Source organism: Geotrypetes seraphini, chromosome 4 (assembly GCF_902459505.1).
Source record: "Geotrypetes seraphini chromosome 4, aGeoSer1.1, whole genome shotgun sequence".
Classification (NCBI taxonomy): domain Eukaryota; kingdom Metazoa; phylum Chordata; class Amphibia; order Gymnophiona; family Dermophiidae; genus Geotrypetes; species Geotrypetes seraphini.
Window position 1 is genome coordinate 35,073,864 of NC_047087.1, and position 16,384 is coordinate 35,090,247.

Genomic DNA, 16,384 nt, shown 5'->3' on the forward strand with positions numbered 1-16,384 from the left:
AACAGCGCTACTTTTCCCTGAAGCCCTCGGGTCAAGTCCCTTATGAATATGTTAAAAAGGGATGGTCTCAGGACTGAGCCCTGCGGCACTCCGCTAGTCACCTCCGATGTCTTAGAGAGGGTGCCATTGACCACTACCCTCTGAAGTCTTCCACTCAGCCAATCATTGACCCATGCCGTTAGTTTCTCACCTAACCCCATCGATTTCATCTTGTTTAATAGTCTACGGTGTGGGACACTGTCAAACGCTTTACTGAAATCCAAGTACACTATGTCCAGAGACTCTCCCGAGTCTAGCTTTCCTGTCACCCAGTCAAAGAAGCTGATAAGATTGGATTGGCATGACCTGCCCCTAGTGAATCCATGTTGACAGGGATCCCTCAGATTCCCCTCATCCAATATCGTGTCTAATTTCCCTTTAAGTAGAGTTTCCATGAGTTTACACACTATTGATGTGAGACTTACTGGTCTGTAAGTTGCAGCCTCCGCTCTGCAACCCTTTTTGTGCAGAGGAACAACATTGGCAGTTTTCCAGTCCAGGGGGACTCTCCCCGTACTTAGGGAGAGATTGAAGAGCATGGCTAACGGTTCCGCCAAAACATCGCATAGCTCTCTGAGCACTCTTGGGTGCAGATTGTCCGGTCCCATGGCTTTGTTCACCTTGAGTCTTGACAGTTCTTTGTAAACATCAGCTGGTGTGAACTCAAACTTCTGAAATGGGTCATCCATGCTTTGCTTTGCATCCAGCCGAGGCCCGTGCCCTGGTGCCTCGCAGGTAAAGACTGAACAGAAATAATCATTCAGTAGTTTGGCTTTATCGGAGTCAGTTTCCACATAATTCCCATCTAGCGTTCTAAGGCGTACTATCCCGTTTGTGTTCTTTTTCCTGTCGCTAATGTATCTGAAGAAGGATTTGTCACCTTTCTTGATGTTCTTCGCTAGAGTTTCTTCCATACGAAGTTTAGCCTCCCTGACTGCTGTTTTGACCGCTGCACACTTTGGCCTGTATTCAACGTTTGCTTCTTTTTCCCCCATGCGTTTGTATGATAGAAATGCTCTTTTCTTCTCCTTGACGAGGTATGATACCTCATCTGTGAACCATTGGGGTTTCCTTTTTCTTTGTTGTTTGGTTACCGATTTTATGTAGCGGATAGTTGCCTCATGAAGGATCGATTTCAAGGTTGTCCACATAGCTTCCACATATCAGTTACCTCTTGAACCTGCAGCGTCTGGTAGACGAAATCTCCCATGCGTGCAAAGTCAGTGCCCCTGAAATTGAGTACCCTTGTTTTTGTTTGTGATCTAGGGAAGCCTTTCTTAAGGTTAAACCATACCATGTTATGGTCACTGGTGGCTAGCGTCTCTCCCACCGAGACGTCCGAGACGCTTTCCCCATTCGTAAGTACCAGGTCCAGGATGGCCTGGGCCCTAGTGGGCTCTAGTACCATTTGTTTGAGCCTTACTCCCTTCATGGACGTTAATATCCTCCTGCTATCACAAGTTGTCGCTGATAGTGTGTTCCAGTCCACATCAGGCATGTTGAAGTCTCCTAATAGAACAGCCTCCCCCCGTAAGGTGATATTCTCAATGTCTTCAATTAATTCTGCGTCCTTTTCCTCCGATTGTCTCGGAGGTCTGTATACCACACCAAGGTACAGGCATTTTTCTCCACCTCTGGCCAAGTTTACCCAGATGGATTCCCCAGTATACTTGACATCTGTGATCCTGGTTGTCTTAATGTTCTCTTTGATGTAAAGTGCTACCCCACCACCTAACTTACCCTCTCTATCTTGTCTAATCAGGTTGTATCCTGGTATGGTTATATCCCACCCATGAGAGTCTGTGAACCATGTTTCGGATATTGCTACTATGTCTATGTCTGCATTAACTATTTCTGTTTCTAGTTCTAGAAATTTATTCCCTAGGCTGTGTGCGTTAATATACATAGCTCTCCACTCTTTCTGTTTGCTAAGCTCCTGTTGTGAGCCACCCATTTGAGTCAAATTGTCTCCTAGCGATTCGTTTGCAGTAAGGGTACTTACCTCAGACCTAGAAACGTAATGTTGGTTCGCTACATCAGGAATGCTACTTACTGCTCCGGTGTAAAATTGGGTACCCACCCCCGACTTACCTAGTTTAAAGCCCTTCGAAGTAGGCGGGCTCCACAGAAGTGGAGCTCGACACGGTTTACAGGAATTAAAAACAAAGAAAGGAGCTCCAATGGAAGTAAGGAGGGCTTGGTAAACAGGAAGGAGAGGGGGGGAGGGAGGGGGAAGTTACATTTTGGAGAAAAGCCAGGTTTTCAGATGTTTTCTGAAGTGTAGTAGGGAGGTCAAACTCCGAAGATGGGCAGTAAAGCTGTTCCACAGTTCGGTGATCCTGAAGAGGAGGGACGTTCCAAGTTTTCCTGTGTGGGAAATGCCATTTAGCGAAGGGAAGGATAGTTTGAATTTCTGAGTGGATCTGGTGGAATGAGTACTCGAGAGCCAAGATAGAGGAAAGAGGGGAGGAAGGATGCCGTGAAGAGATTTGTAGGTAAGACAGGCGCATTTGTAGCGAACCCTGAGGAAGACTGGGAGCCAGTGAAGCTTAGACAGAAGAGGGGAGACATGGTCGAATTTGCCTTTTGCGAAGATTAGTTTAGCTGCGGTGTTTTGAATCCGTTGAAGTCTGGTAAGACTTTTCTTTGTTAGGCTTAGGTAGATGGAGTTGCAGTAATCCAGTCTGGAAAGAATGATGGATTGGACAAGGACAGCGAAATGTTGCTGGTGAAAGCAGGATCTGACTTTCCTTAGCATATGAAGATTGAAAAAGCATTTTTTTACTAGGGAGTTGATGTGTTCGTTAAAGGACAATGAAGAGTCAATGATAATGCCCAGAACTTTGCTAGAGTGCTCAAGCTGCAGAGTGGTGCCAGAAGGAAGTGGGATGAGGGAGGGTAGATGATCCAATTTCGGGCCAAGCCAAAGAAGTTTTGTTTTGGTCTCATTTAGTTTCATTTGGACGGTGAGAGCCCAGGATTGGAGATTTGTTATGCAAGTTGAGATGTTGTCAGAGAGGTTGGTGAGGTTAGAGTCAGTTTCAAGAAGGACAAGGATGTCGTCGGCGTAGGTGTAAAGTGTCTCAGAGGTAGACAGGTGGAGGAGTTTCAGGGAGGACATATAAACATTGAAGAGAATCGGGGATAGAGGTGAACCCTGGGGGACTCCGCAGAGCGGTTTCCAAGGGGAGGATGAGGTACCATTCATGTTAACGAAGTAGGAGCGGGAACGTAAGAATTTTGAGAACCAATCTAGGACTGTGGAGTTTATGCCAATTTCGGAGAGTTGGAGGATTAGTATGTCATGGTGGACAACGTCGAAAGCTGCAGAGAGGTCGAATTGAAGAAGGACAGCGAACTTGTTGCAGGAGTGGAGTTGTTGGACCTTTGAGATCAAAGAGGCTGAGAGATTCAGTGCTGTAGTTGGGTCTGAATCCATGTTGGTAGGGTAGAAGAATGGAGAATCTCTCAAGATAGGATGAGAGTTGGGTGGCTATGATAGATTCCAGCATTTTGGTCAGGAGAGGAATGTTGGCTATTGGGCGATAGCTGGAAGGAGTGGAGGGGTCCAGATCAGCTTTTTTCAAGAGAGGGGATAAGGAGATGCGTCCCATTTCTGTCGAAAATAGGCCTGAGAGCAGGGCGGAGTTTAAGAGTTTGGTGAGAGATGAGATGGCCTGAGCTGGAATGTTCTCGTATAAGTAGGAGGGGAAAGGATCTAAGGTGCAGTTGCAAGATTTTAACTTGAGGCAGAGTTTAGAGACTTGGGAGTCGGAAACGAGCTCAAAGGCGGTCCAGGATCTGTCGGCTGGGATATGGTTGGCCTCGGTTAGATTAGGAGTGGAGGTAGTGAGCACCAGAGAGTTGTAGACGGGGGTTGGGGGAAAGGAGCATCGTAAGGTAGTCACTTTCTCATTGAAGAATTTTGCAAGATCGTTAGCAGATGGAGAAGAGGGGAGTGAGGAGGAATCGTGTTTAGAGGATATGGAACGCCAAATATTGAACAAAGTGTTACTTTGGTTGTTGGAGCTGCAGATTTTGTTGCCGTAGTAGTTCTTCCTTGATTTTTTTAATTCGGTGTTGTAGAACTTAATGGAAGTCCTCCAGGACTGTCTATCAGTGGGGGGATTTGGATTTTTTCCATTTTCGTTCTAGTGTTCGACATTTCTGCTTTAGTTGTCTGTGGAGGGGAAGGTACCAGGGGGCCTTGCGTGTGTAGGAGACCGTTTTAGTGGATAGTGGGGCAAGGGAGTGGTAGGTGGTCTCAGAGAGGGTGATCCAATTGTGCCAGTTGGATTCAGGGTTTGGAGGGTTGTGTATGGTGGGAATTAGGTTGAGGAATTTGGCCCAGAACAAATCGCTCGCAATTTTTTTCCGGAAGGTAATAGGATTGGGAGAATGTGGGGGGGGGGGGGGGGGTTCGAGGTGGGACATGAAGATGGGGAGGCAGAAAGCCCCTAGGAAGTGGTCGGACCAGGGAACGGGGTCCCAGCGAGTGTCGTCGATCAAAGTTTTGTATTCGGAGAGGTCGATGAAGCTGATGATGTCTAACGCATGTCCTTTTTCATGGGTTGGGGAAGGAGCCGGGGGGGGAAGCCTAAAGAGGTGAGGAAGTTGAGATCTAAATTAGAAAATGTGGATTCCAATTTAAATTGCTCGGACAAACGTTTAAATGCTATGGAAGCTCATAGTAATACATTACAAGCTGTCTCAGTCTCTGCTGTTAAAGATTCTACAGTCTTATATGCCAAAATAGAATCTATGGAAAATATGAAGAGCGAGAAATCTCTGATTGGTCAATTTCCCTGTAACTCATTTATTATCACCTGAAATCTTGTTAAAAAAATTCCTTAAAGAAATACTGGGGTTGCCCAATGCGGAGAATTTTCCAATAAATAATTATTATTATGTACCTAAAAAAAAAAAAAGAATCTGCCCAAGAGGTGGATCATCTGGTCGCTAGAGAAATTAATTTAACTGAATTGTTGGAAGATACTCAAGATGTGATTCAGAGTCGATCCACCCTGGTGATAACATGCATGAGCGAGATAGATAAAATGTTAATAATGAAACTTTACTTTAAAAATAGGTTAACTAAATTTTGTGGTGTCTTAGGATTTTTCCTGACGTTTCTAGAGCTACTCAATTTAGAAGGAAATAATTTTTGAAGTTAAAGCTTAGAGTTTTGGCTCTAGAGGAGTCTTTTATTTAAAATTTCCCTGTAAATGCTTAGTTAAGTTACATGATGTTGAATATGTTGTCTGGGATCCCATTCAATTGCAACAATTTTTAGTTGCACGTGAGCAAAAATAATATTATTTATTTCTTTTTCTGTATTGTTTCATCCCTAAGATTTTTGAGGAGGCATGTATCCCTATAATAGTAAGGATTGATATAAGGTTCACGAAGGTCGAGCTGAGAATTTTTCTTTTACTTTCTTCTTGTTCTAGGTGAGCTGAGAATCTTTCCTTTATCTTTTCTTTTACTTTTTTTGTTGTATTAGTATCCTGCCCCCCCGGTTTTGTGGGCTTAAAAAAGGATTTATGCATGATGAAATTATGTACTTTGATTGTAGATTTCTCTTTTTTTTCCTGTTATTAATGGATAATGCATTATTCAAATTATAATAAAAATTTATTGAAAAAAAAAAAGCACCATTCTTATTTATTTAAAAATATTTCTAACTCGCCTATCTGCAAATCTAGGTGGAGAACAAAATCACATACAAAGTCATATTTAAAATACAAACAAACACAAAATCACATACAAAGTCATTATTAAAAACAAATAATAGCAGATAAATACAAATAAAAAAACTACACCCAAAAAGCACTCGAACAGTACAGTTTTCACCCTCCTTCTAAACTGCAACAAAATATCCGATTGGCGCAAAGTTAACAGCAAAGCATTCCACAACGCCGGACCCTGCACTGAAAACATAGATTTACGATTCCCTGTAAGCCACATAGCAACTAAAGAAGGAATTTCCAGTTTCAAACTATCTGATGACCGTAGATCACGTGAACGGCAATATCACTACAAAAGGGAACGAACACTACACAGACAATTGTGCTGAAGCAACTTAAACATCATGCCAAGACCTTTGAATTCAACCCGCATACCAACAGAAGTAACCAATGAATTTCATAAAATATCAAATAGAATTGAAAGAATTTGCCATTTGTCTCTATCCTGTTTTCTTTTAACCAGTTCCCAGTCCATAGGCTACCTTCAACAAAAGGTGTAAGGAATTCTGGAGTAGTCATAACCTCCTGAGTCACTTGGAGAGTATCAGAAGCCAGGTATCAAGTCCTTGGAGACTATTACACCCCTTTTGATATTGAAGGAGATGCGTTACAGTCACCAAAGGCTTCAGTGCGGTGTTGGTGCATCTCAGCTTCCACCTAACATTCAGCATCATGAGCTTTCTGTATCGAAGAAGTTGAGGACAAGGATGATGTCTGGTCGTAATGACCTCTATTGATACTTGCTGTGAGAGTAAATGGTGCAACTCTTGAAACCGATGCATTCCCAGTATCCAACACATCTCTGGGACCACGGAGACAAAGCCAAAAATCCATTTGGACTATTTTTCTCAACCATGAAGACCTATCTTAGACATCTGTGAACATAATATAAGTTGAAATGCAACATGATTGGGCCTCAGCCATTGCAGGCACCATTTATGGGTATCTGTAACAACTAATGGTCCTGCTGCACTAAGTACACTTCTTAAAGCTAGTGGGGATTTTTTTTCTGGTGTTATATTAAAAACAATTTTAAAATACAGCTATTATAAAGTGTTGTGTTCTTCTAGTGCCATATAAAATATATCCAATTAAATAACAAAAAAGTGGAGGAAAAAAAAAAAGGACCTCAGAAAAACAATGCTCACAGCTCCCAACACAAAGCTGTACTAGGCTGGTGCCTTTTCAATCCTTGGTCAGGGAAAAAAAAAACCCTCTTCTCCAATTCATTTCAAACAATTTCAAATATCTGCATAAGAGACATTCATTATAGAGGTATGTGATTCAAATGCTTCACGTCTGACATTTTCTGAAATGTTAATTGCGAAATTTTGTGCTGGGGGTTATCCTAGAAGATAAGATATCTAGTACTGCTTGTTTAATTAAATATTCCCTATTAACATGCTTAAAGTCACATTGCTGAATGGTTGTCTTTTGGGAGGAGAGACAAGTGTGTGAAAAGGAAGACAGCTTAATACAGTAACTTTCTGTGCACCCACCCACTGTTTAATGTCCTCCCACCAGTCATGCTCTTCTTGTGCAAAAGGCCCCAGAGCATCTACTGAAAAATCAACAGGCAAGTGCTTTCTAGAAGAATTTACTCTTCACCTGATAATTGTTCATATCTAAATATTGAATCTACTGTTTACCTCTAAGCTGCAGCATAAAAACAGCTTATAGTAACTACCATACAAATTATCATACTACAGCAAATTTAACTTGTGATTCTTAAGACTTTCCAAAATATTCCTTCCTTCTCCCCACATAAACAAGTTTGCCACAAATAAAAATCACATGCTTTTAAGCAGTTTGGGTTTATCTTTATTGAAGCCAGTACTTAGACATGTCCTCCTTTTGTTTTAGCCAGCACTAGAAAGCAAGCTTCCACACAACTGCATACGGTGCCTGGTTAAAGCCATACAACTGGACTATGGTGTGTGTCCAATACATTTGCAATCCCTACATGTAGGTTAAAAGAATACATCAATAAACTTAACACAGCACAGTAGGCTTTCATTACAGCATTAAGTCGATATACACTTTCAACCTCATTAAATAGAATTTGAAGACGCCTGTTCAAAGTTCTTGAAATGCCAATAAAAAAAAAGTTCAAATGAAAACAAAAACGAAGCAGCATAACCACAGTATTTTATCTTATTGTAACGGTAGGCCAATTCTCCTTAATATTAACTCTGTGTTTAACTTATAACTTTAAGTGTGAACTTTAGGTGTAACTGCTATTTAATATAAATATATAAAAAAAAATTCAGTCTACCATACAGGTGTTATCTTACAAATAAAATTTTACCTGTAGAAGAGAAAGGCTGTATATAAAATTGGCCTTTAGTTCCAATGCTTAAAACAGTCTATCCTCCTCTGCCCCAAGAGTGCAATTTTCTGGGCACACAAGTTTAAGAGGCCTGTTTACTAAATGTTATTGGCATGCACTATCTGCAGATGCATCCATGTTGCTTCGATGGACCCAGCATGCAATAACATTTAGTAAACAGACTCTATAGGAGCAGTCATTTGAAAGAAAAACTAGTACTGACCATTTGTTTTGTCTGGTTAAAAAAAAAAACCCCACACAGAAAACAAACCCTCCATTAGGAATGGTATAAATTATGAATAAAGTGATGTTGCTTGTTTTCGCTCAATCACTATTTTAGTGAATAATGCTCTATGGAAATACTTGCCAGCCGCATTATGGAAAGTGCTTACCTATTCAAATCATAAAAACATGCAACATTACAAAATATGCAACTTTATACTGAGGTTTTGTGTTTTTTTCATACTATTGTATTACCGTGTTCTTTGAGTTCTAAAATGTTTTTTACTGCTTTCATTGCTGTGTTCTTGTACAAGTCCTAAAACATTACATGGGCAAAATGCAATGACATTTCCTTATGATATGCTGCAGCTGGATGCAGGCTTTCCTACTGGAACTTAACAGGCACATATTACACTAGTTAATAAAACTTCCCCTACACTTAAAAAAAAATGCTAGAAAACATTTTCATCCTGTACTTCATCTGCAATCTGACCCTTTAACTGCACCCATACAATGCATCTTTGACAGACTTTCAAGACCTTCAGGATGAAAATGTATAGAAAGCAACAAAAATTAAAAAAGAGATGTATTTTCAATGTTAAATCACAGAACTGGCCTAAGAAACATGCTTCAATGTTAATATTTTATCTGAAGCAAGTAAATACTCAGCTTTCTAGACAGTGGTGTTTAGATAAATAGGATCCCCCTGCCCCAAGAAAACCAGCCTCCACACAGGACCATAAGGTTTAACATTTGGTACAGGAACAGAGATTAGTGGCTTTGTGCATGAATAAGTAATGGTACATACTAGGGAAACTGCAGCCAGGTTTTGGGGTGTTCATCATCAATAAAGAGTAAATGCTGTACAATTCTAAGTCTATTTGCCACTCTTCTCCAGCATGAATAGCACCGCTTATTCTAAGTGCCTTAAACAGGTAGTGTTTTTACTTCAAAAAAAAGGATTTAAAAGTGCCATTTCAGGAACTGTAAAAATAATTTAAGGAATGAAGACCTGAAGTGAAGCTCAACTCAATCTGTGTGGAAATGGCTGGGGAGGGGGTGGGATGAGCATCTCACCTTTTCCTTAGAAAATGCTACATGGTATAAACCAACGCACCACAGAACAAAAGAATTTCAGGAGCAAGCATGTTCTTTAGTGCCTTGAACATGGAAGTTTCAATCTAGGTTTGCAAAGAGTGGGTTTCTATAAACAACATAAATTTCTGATATCTGTAAGGCAGGAGCCTATTTTGGTTGGCAACACCAGAAAAAAAATATATAAATATACATGCGCACACATGACACAGAACTATGAATTTAAACAATTTCTGTAGCATATTCCAATATGGGAAAATGGTGTATCATCAATTATTCTAACCATGTGCCAGCAGCTTCACTGTGTCTTGTTTTTTTTTTTATACATATACAGGAGTTTATCAGAAAATAAAATTTAAAATTAAATACATCTGTCAAAACTACTAATTTTATAATAAAAAAAAGTGACCAACTAATCTAGTGCAGAACAAGTTCAAGCACCTACTGATGACACACTGTACGCTGCGCCAGGCACTTGGATCTGTAAGTTGTCACATTTCTCCCTGTGTAAGCCACACACCCAGCGGGCCTCTGGGTTTCATACATCTTTTATTAAAACAAAGATGTAAATAGGAACCAGAATAATTCCCATGATACTGTACTATCAAGTTTGAAGATTTCTCAAAAAGCTAGGAGCTAAACAATGAGAATATTAAGTACACAAGATTCAATAACACTGCTCTTCTCCATTTTGTCCAAATTTCCTCTGTCCCATCCAAGTCAATTCTTCCTTGGTTTGATGCAACACTCCATTCATGGATCCTTCCACATCACACGGCTTCATCTTCTTTGTGAACAGAAGAGTTTAACATGCTACTGGCCAGACTTCCAGTAAATATTCCCAAGTAACTTGCATTTGATTTCTTTTTGCTTTATTCTTGCATACCTTCCCTAATTGTGTTTTAGTAAGAATTTTACATTTTACTTTCCAAGGATCTTGTGTAAACCCAAAAATAAGCTGCCCTATATAAACTGTAAATGGTTAGTTTTGAACACAGGGACTTCATGTACAAGCTTCCTGAATGTGCATTTTTAACCTTGGACACGCCAATGAGGTTTTACATTAAATCTTCATCTCCCCCCTGACCCCCAAGAAAACTGACAGCATCTGCCATATTGGACAAGTCTTGGTCTTATCAGATCAATATACATAGTTATTATTTGGTCATTTACATAAGCAGTTTATTACAGAATCATCAAGCTTCGTTCTCAGTTGGGGAAGAGTTTGGGGTTACCACGGTGTCTGGCTTACGGGTCATTCTGTCCAGTTCTTCTTGGACATTGGTCAAAACAGGCTTCTGTCCTAAAAGAGTAAAGAGTAAGATGATATGTACTATCTTGTTTTAAATACACACCATTTACTATAATATCAAGAAACATCAAAATATTTTTCTCTTAAAAAATAGAACCAGAATGCAACATTCCCTAGCATAAGAACGAGCAAGGCTCACTTCTGTCATGGTATGTGCAGAATTAAAGTTCAATACTGGCTGGGGTGTGGTCGCTGATCGGAGTTTCACTCTAAACTGCAAAAGACAACAAGGGGAGAAAAAAAGCCTCAGTCATATGGCAGCACAATCAGCAAGCTGTCATATAATAATAATCATAGGCATAAAAAAAACCCCACACGGTAACAGCAAAGTTTAGTAATGAGAAACTGCCAATCAGGTGCACACAAAAGGGGGGGGGGGAAGGGGACTTAGCTTTCCATCAGCATGATTCCAAATACGCAGGACTTCTCTCCACATGCTAGCTCCACTCCTGACTTTCTGTTTCGCCATAGAAAAATAGCTGCATCAAGGGAGAAACTAACTTTTAAAACCCACTTTTGTGCACAAGTCCACTCTGTTCTTAACTGCCATAAAAGTCCACTCTTATGGCAGTTAAGAACAGAGTGGACTTGTGCATGAAAGTGGGTTTTAAAAAATTAAGTTCTCCCATGATGAAGCTACTTTTCTGTGGCGAAACAAGGAATCTCTTGCCGGGAGTGGAGGCAGCATGTAGAATCATGTTGATGGATTAAATCTAAGTCCTTTTTTTTCCCTTTTGTGAGCAGCTGATTAGCAGTTTCTCATTACTAAACTTTGCTGTTACGAAGTGGGTTTTTTTTATGCCTATGATATGGCAGCTTACTGTTTAGTGATTGCACTGCTACATAACTCTGAGGCTTTTTTCTCCCCTCGTCTTTTGTGGTTTAGAGTGAGACTCCGCTCAGCAACCACACACCAGCCAGAATTGAACTTTCTTTGAATGTAAGTGTTTTGGATGGTCTTCCTTTTTAAGTGTATGTGCAGAATTAACCCATTTGGGGACATTACTCCCAAAGAAAATCTAGCAAAATCCTCTTGTATTTCTAAGATGAATTATATTTCATGAGTTTCTCTTCTGATAATTTTACTGACCTTCAACAAAACAAAAGGGTTTTTCATCTATATTCTTTCAGGTCATTAAAGAAAGGGCCTTATTAACAGAGAAAAAACACGTAGGATAGTACCTACCTAGTTAGTCTATGCAGACCACCTTTTCTATGTGAAAGCGATGACATTAGGGTGTTTAGTTCTTCAATTATTTTCCAGATCCTCTACAGTGGGTATATAGTATAGCACTATACAATGAAATCTTATATCTGCCTTTTTTTTTTTTTGGCAAAAGATATTACAAGATGTAAAAAATAAATCTACCTTTTTGGGTAGGTTTAGGGAGGGATGATGATGATGATGCTGAAGAGTATATGGAGTTAGAGTAAATGTTCATGCTAAAGTTCTTGCATTAAGAAATTTCAACACTGAGGTAGCAAATAGGCCATCTTGCTTATTTCTAATGGGCTACCATTAAAAAATGATATGGCCAATAATTTGATTACAAAATTTCATATACAGTGTTCCCCTCCAAATTCACGGACTCACTAATTTGCGGTATTCTCCGACCGCCTCTTCGTGTACTAAATTTAGGCTACACTAATCAGGAGCTGCGTATCAAAGTAGCCCCTGATTGGTGTAGCTTGACTAGTAACAGGAAGAGGCGGTCGGAGCATACCGCGAGTTATTTTGCACCCGCCGGCGCCCCAGCTGTCCTCTCCTGCCTCGAGCGATTTTGCACCTGCTGGTGCCCCATCTGCCCTTTAACCGTATTCACGGTTTTTCAAAATTTGCAGGGGTTCCTGGAACGGAATCTCTGTGAATTGGGGGGGGGGGGGGAGTACTGTATTTTCCTAAATTCTGTTTAAAAGTATAAATCATGATATATATACTCTTTAAGCAAATTAAAAGAACAAATGGCACAACAAATATCTTTGTAAAATGAAAACAAATTTTACAGTTCATTGTATTTAATTCTGCTTTTAAATAGGTTCTCTCTTATCAGAGTAGGAAATAGGAAGAAGGTTGTCAGGTCAAAAGAACAGACACTAAATACAAACATACAAAATGTAGGTAAATCTATAACAGCAACGTAGATGATGGCAGAAACAGATTCCAGTTTGCCACAATTTCTGTCCTCGCTGTCAATTGCTAAGACACGATGCAATTGCCCAGAAGATCTCTCTTGTTATTTGAGACAGGCTTCTTTCCTCCAGGGTGCCTGTAGCAGGTGGTCGCTGAGGATATCAGGCATATATTCTTACATTCTATCATTCATGGAACCCAGTGCACTATCACTTTAAATCTTTAGTAAGTGTCCATACCACATGCATGTTGGTGCCTTCCTGTCCAGCAGCTCACAGGATAGCAATTCAGTAACAAAGCTAAGAAGCCAACTATGGAAAGGAGGTGAGTGAGTTGTGAGAATATATACCTACTGTCCTTGAAGAACACTTGCTATAGGCAAGCAGGCATAATATTCTCACATGTGGACTCCCAAGCTGCCAGGATCATGGCTCAGGAAGAGGTTTAACATTGAATATACAGGAGCCTGGTGAAACTCAACAGGGTTGGAGGGAATGTTAGCTTTAAGTAGAAAATAGATTGTGCAGGATTGCTTGCCCAAACTAATCATCTCTTCTGCAGTTGAGTTCTAAATGGTAGTGAGAAGTAAATGTGTGCATTGAAGACTGAGTGGCCACTTTGCAGATTTCTTCAATAGATGCAGAGTGAAAATAAGCTACAGAGGCAGCCATAGCCCCTACATTATGGGCTGTTACATGGTCTTGAAGTATCAACCCAGTTTGAGTATACACAAAGGAGATACAGTTCGCCAGCCAAATGGAAATTGAAACAGCAACTCCTAGCCTATTAGGATCAAAAGCGATAAAGAGCTGGGAGAACCTCCTATGTGGCTTAGTTCAGTTCAAGTGGTATGCCAGAGCACATCTGCAGCCCAAGGTCTGAAGGGCTGCTTCTCCAGGATATGTATGTGGATTTACAAAGAAAATGGGTAAAACAATGGACTGGTTAAGGTGGAATTCCAAGGCTACTTTAGAAATTTTCAGATGTTTTCAAAGGACAACTCTGTCGTGATAGAATCTTGAATAGGGAGGAGCTGATATAAGGGCTTGAAGTTCACTCACATGGTGTACAGATGTGAGGGCTATGAGGAATAGGACTTTCCAAGTAAGTAGTTTGAGAGACAGCAAGTAAATGGCTCAAAAGGAGATTTCATAAGTGTAGAGAGAACCACATTAAGAACCCAAGTCACAGGAGGCAGCTTGATAGCTGGTTGTGTGTGGAATAGGCTACTAAGGGATTACAGAAACAAAACATAAGAACTGCCATACTGGGATAGACCAAAGGTCCATCAAGCCCTGTATCCTATTTCCAGCCCAGGTCCCAAGTACCTAGCTAGATCCTAAGGCAGTGTTCTCCCTAGGGCCTTTTAGCTGGGCGGTCCGCTCAGCTAATTTAGACCAGCGCCCGGCTATTATCTGCTGCCTCCGCCGCTGCTGAACATTAAAAAAAACCCGGCTTGGAGATTTCAGCCCGTAGCTAACTTATGCTCCGGGGCTCTATTGGGGGAAATGCTGCCGGGTCCTGCCTTCGCGGAAATAGAAAGTAGGCAGGACCCGGCAGCAAGAAGAGCAAATGCTTCACTAACCTATCTCCCGCCTTAGCCCGTAGCGAACGTTTGCTTCAGGGCTCTCAACATGTTCGTGCCGGCTTCCCTTCTCTTCCCTCCAAAATCGGAAGTTATGTTCGGGGGGGGGGGGGGGAGAAGGGAAGCCGGCACGCACATGTTGAGAGCCCTGAAGCAAACGTTCGCTACGGGCTAAGGCGGGAGATAGGTTAGTGAAGCATTTGCTCTTCTTGCTGCCGGGTCCTGCCTACTTTCTGTTTCCGTGAAGGCAGGACCCGACAGCATTTCCCCCAATAGGTGGATCGCGATCTTGGGCCAATCAGCCTTCCTCTCCCCGACTGCAGAATTGACTTTGGGGAGAGGAATACTGGTTGGCCGAAGCAGGGAAAGCTTGGGGCAACGTCGTATTTCGGGCCTGTTATTGGTGGCGGTTTGGGGCCTGTTATTGGTGGCGGTTTGGATCCTGGTCCCCATGGCAGTGGCAGTGGCTTGGGGGAGGGCAGGGAGAAAGAAAGAAAAAGGGCAGGCAGGGAGACAGAAGGAAAGAAGAGAAACAGAAAAAAAAGAAAGGGAGGCAGAGAGAAAGAAAGGGCAGGGAGAGAGGAAGGAAAGTTTGGGGGAGGGAATGAGGTCTGGAGGAGAGGAAGCATATAGGCTAAAAGAAGGGAAGAAAGATTGGATGCACAGGCAGAAGAAGAAAGTGCAACCAGAGAATCATGAAATAACCAGACAAGGTAGGAAAAATGATTTTATTTTAAATTTAGTGACCAAAATGTGTCTGAATTTATATCAGCTGTCTATATTTTACACTAAGGTCCCCTTTTACTAAACCGCAATAGAGGTTTTTAGCGCAGGGAGCCTATGAGCGTCGAGAGCAGCGCTGTGCATTCAGCACAGCTCCCTGCGCTAAAAACTGCTATCGTGGTTTAGTAAAAAGGGAGGGGGTATATTTGTCTATTTTTGTATGGTTGTTACTGAGGTGACAGTGCATAGAGTCATCTGCTTTGACCTCTTTGAAAAACCCTGGAATAGGAATGATAATTAACATTTTCTATGCGTATAGTGTGCTTTGTGGTTTTTTTTTTATTTTATTATTGGTAGATCATTTTGACTTGGTCATTTTAAAAGTAGCTCGCAAGCCCAAAAAGTGTGGGCACCCCTGCTCTAGAACATCGCTCCTTAGTTTTATCAAGTGGTGCAGTGAGGGGCCAGCACTTTACATCTTATCACCTCATTCTTTCTTTTTTTCTCCTCATGTACAGCACGGTTCTTTATTCTGGCACTAACAGTACTACGGGTGCCTTATGCTACTTTCACTACCACTTGCAGTCAGGTTCGGCATTTTATCATGGTTTTGGTTTTTTATTTAGTTTTTCACCAGTATTTATTTATTAAAGCAGCCTTTTTTAACAGCCCGATGCCCCTCCCCTATTAGTGTGCATTCAATCCACTGCTGACACTGTTTTGGCACCTCTTTCAACAGATCAAACATCATTGCCCCACTGTCGCGTGTTCACATTTATTCTGCGTACGAGTTTATCTCATCAGTGCAGAGACCTTTTCGGTAAGTCCATTTTACTCTCCCTTTTTTACTTTCCTGAGTGCTGTGGTTTTATTCTTTGGTTTTAATAGAAGCTCATTTGAACAATAATTTAGATCTTTCCCAGGTTTCACTTTTCATCTACCCAGTCTTTTCTGGTTTCCTTTCTATAGTCTGCTTTTCGTCTGGAGTCTTTTGAGTTTAGAATTACATTTTATGACATATTTTTGTGGTTATAATTGTATGACATGTCTAATTCGGTCAAGTTATCCATTCTTTTTATTATTTTTTGTCCCCTCATACAGTGGCAGACCGCCCCGGGTGCCAGCCTTAGAGGGGTACACAGCTGGCTGGATCCAGAACTTCTGAGCTGCTCTAAATGGCACCTACACCTCAGCGCGGCTG

General features: G+C 41.2%; 1 protein-coding gene across 1 annotated transcript in view; it reads right to left on the reverse strand.

The window, feature by feature from the left end:
* Nucleotides 1-7,584: 7,584 nt before the first annotated feature.
* The window catches only part of DYNC1LI2 (dynein cytoplasmic 1 light intermediate chain 2), a 125,249-nt gene continuing 116,449 nt past the window's right edge, over nt 7,585-16,384 (reverse strand). Inside the window, exon 13 of the mRNA XM_033941511.1 lies at nt 7,585-10,735. Coding sequence (XP_033797402.1) covers nt 10,629-10,735 — 107 coding nt within the window. The 3' untranslated portion in view covers nt 7,585-10,628. The remainder of the gene's footprint in view (nt 10,736-16,384) is intronic.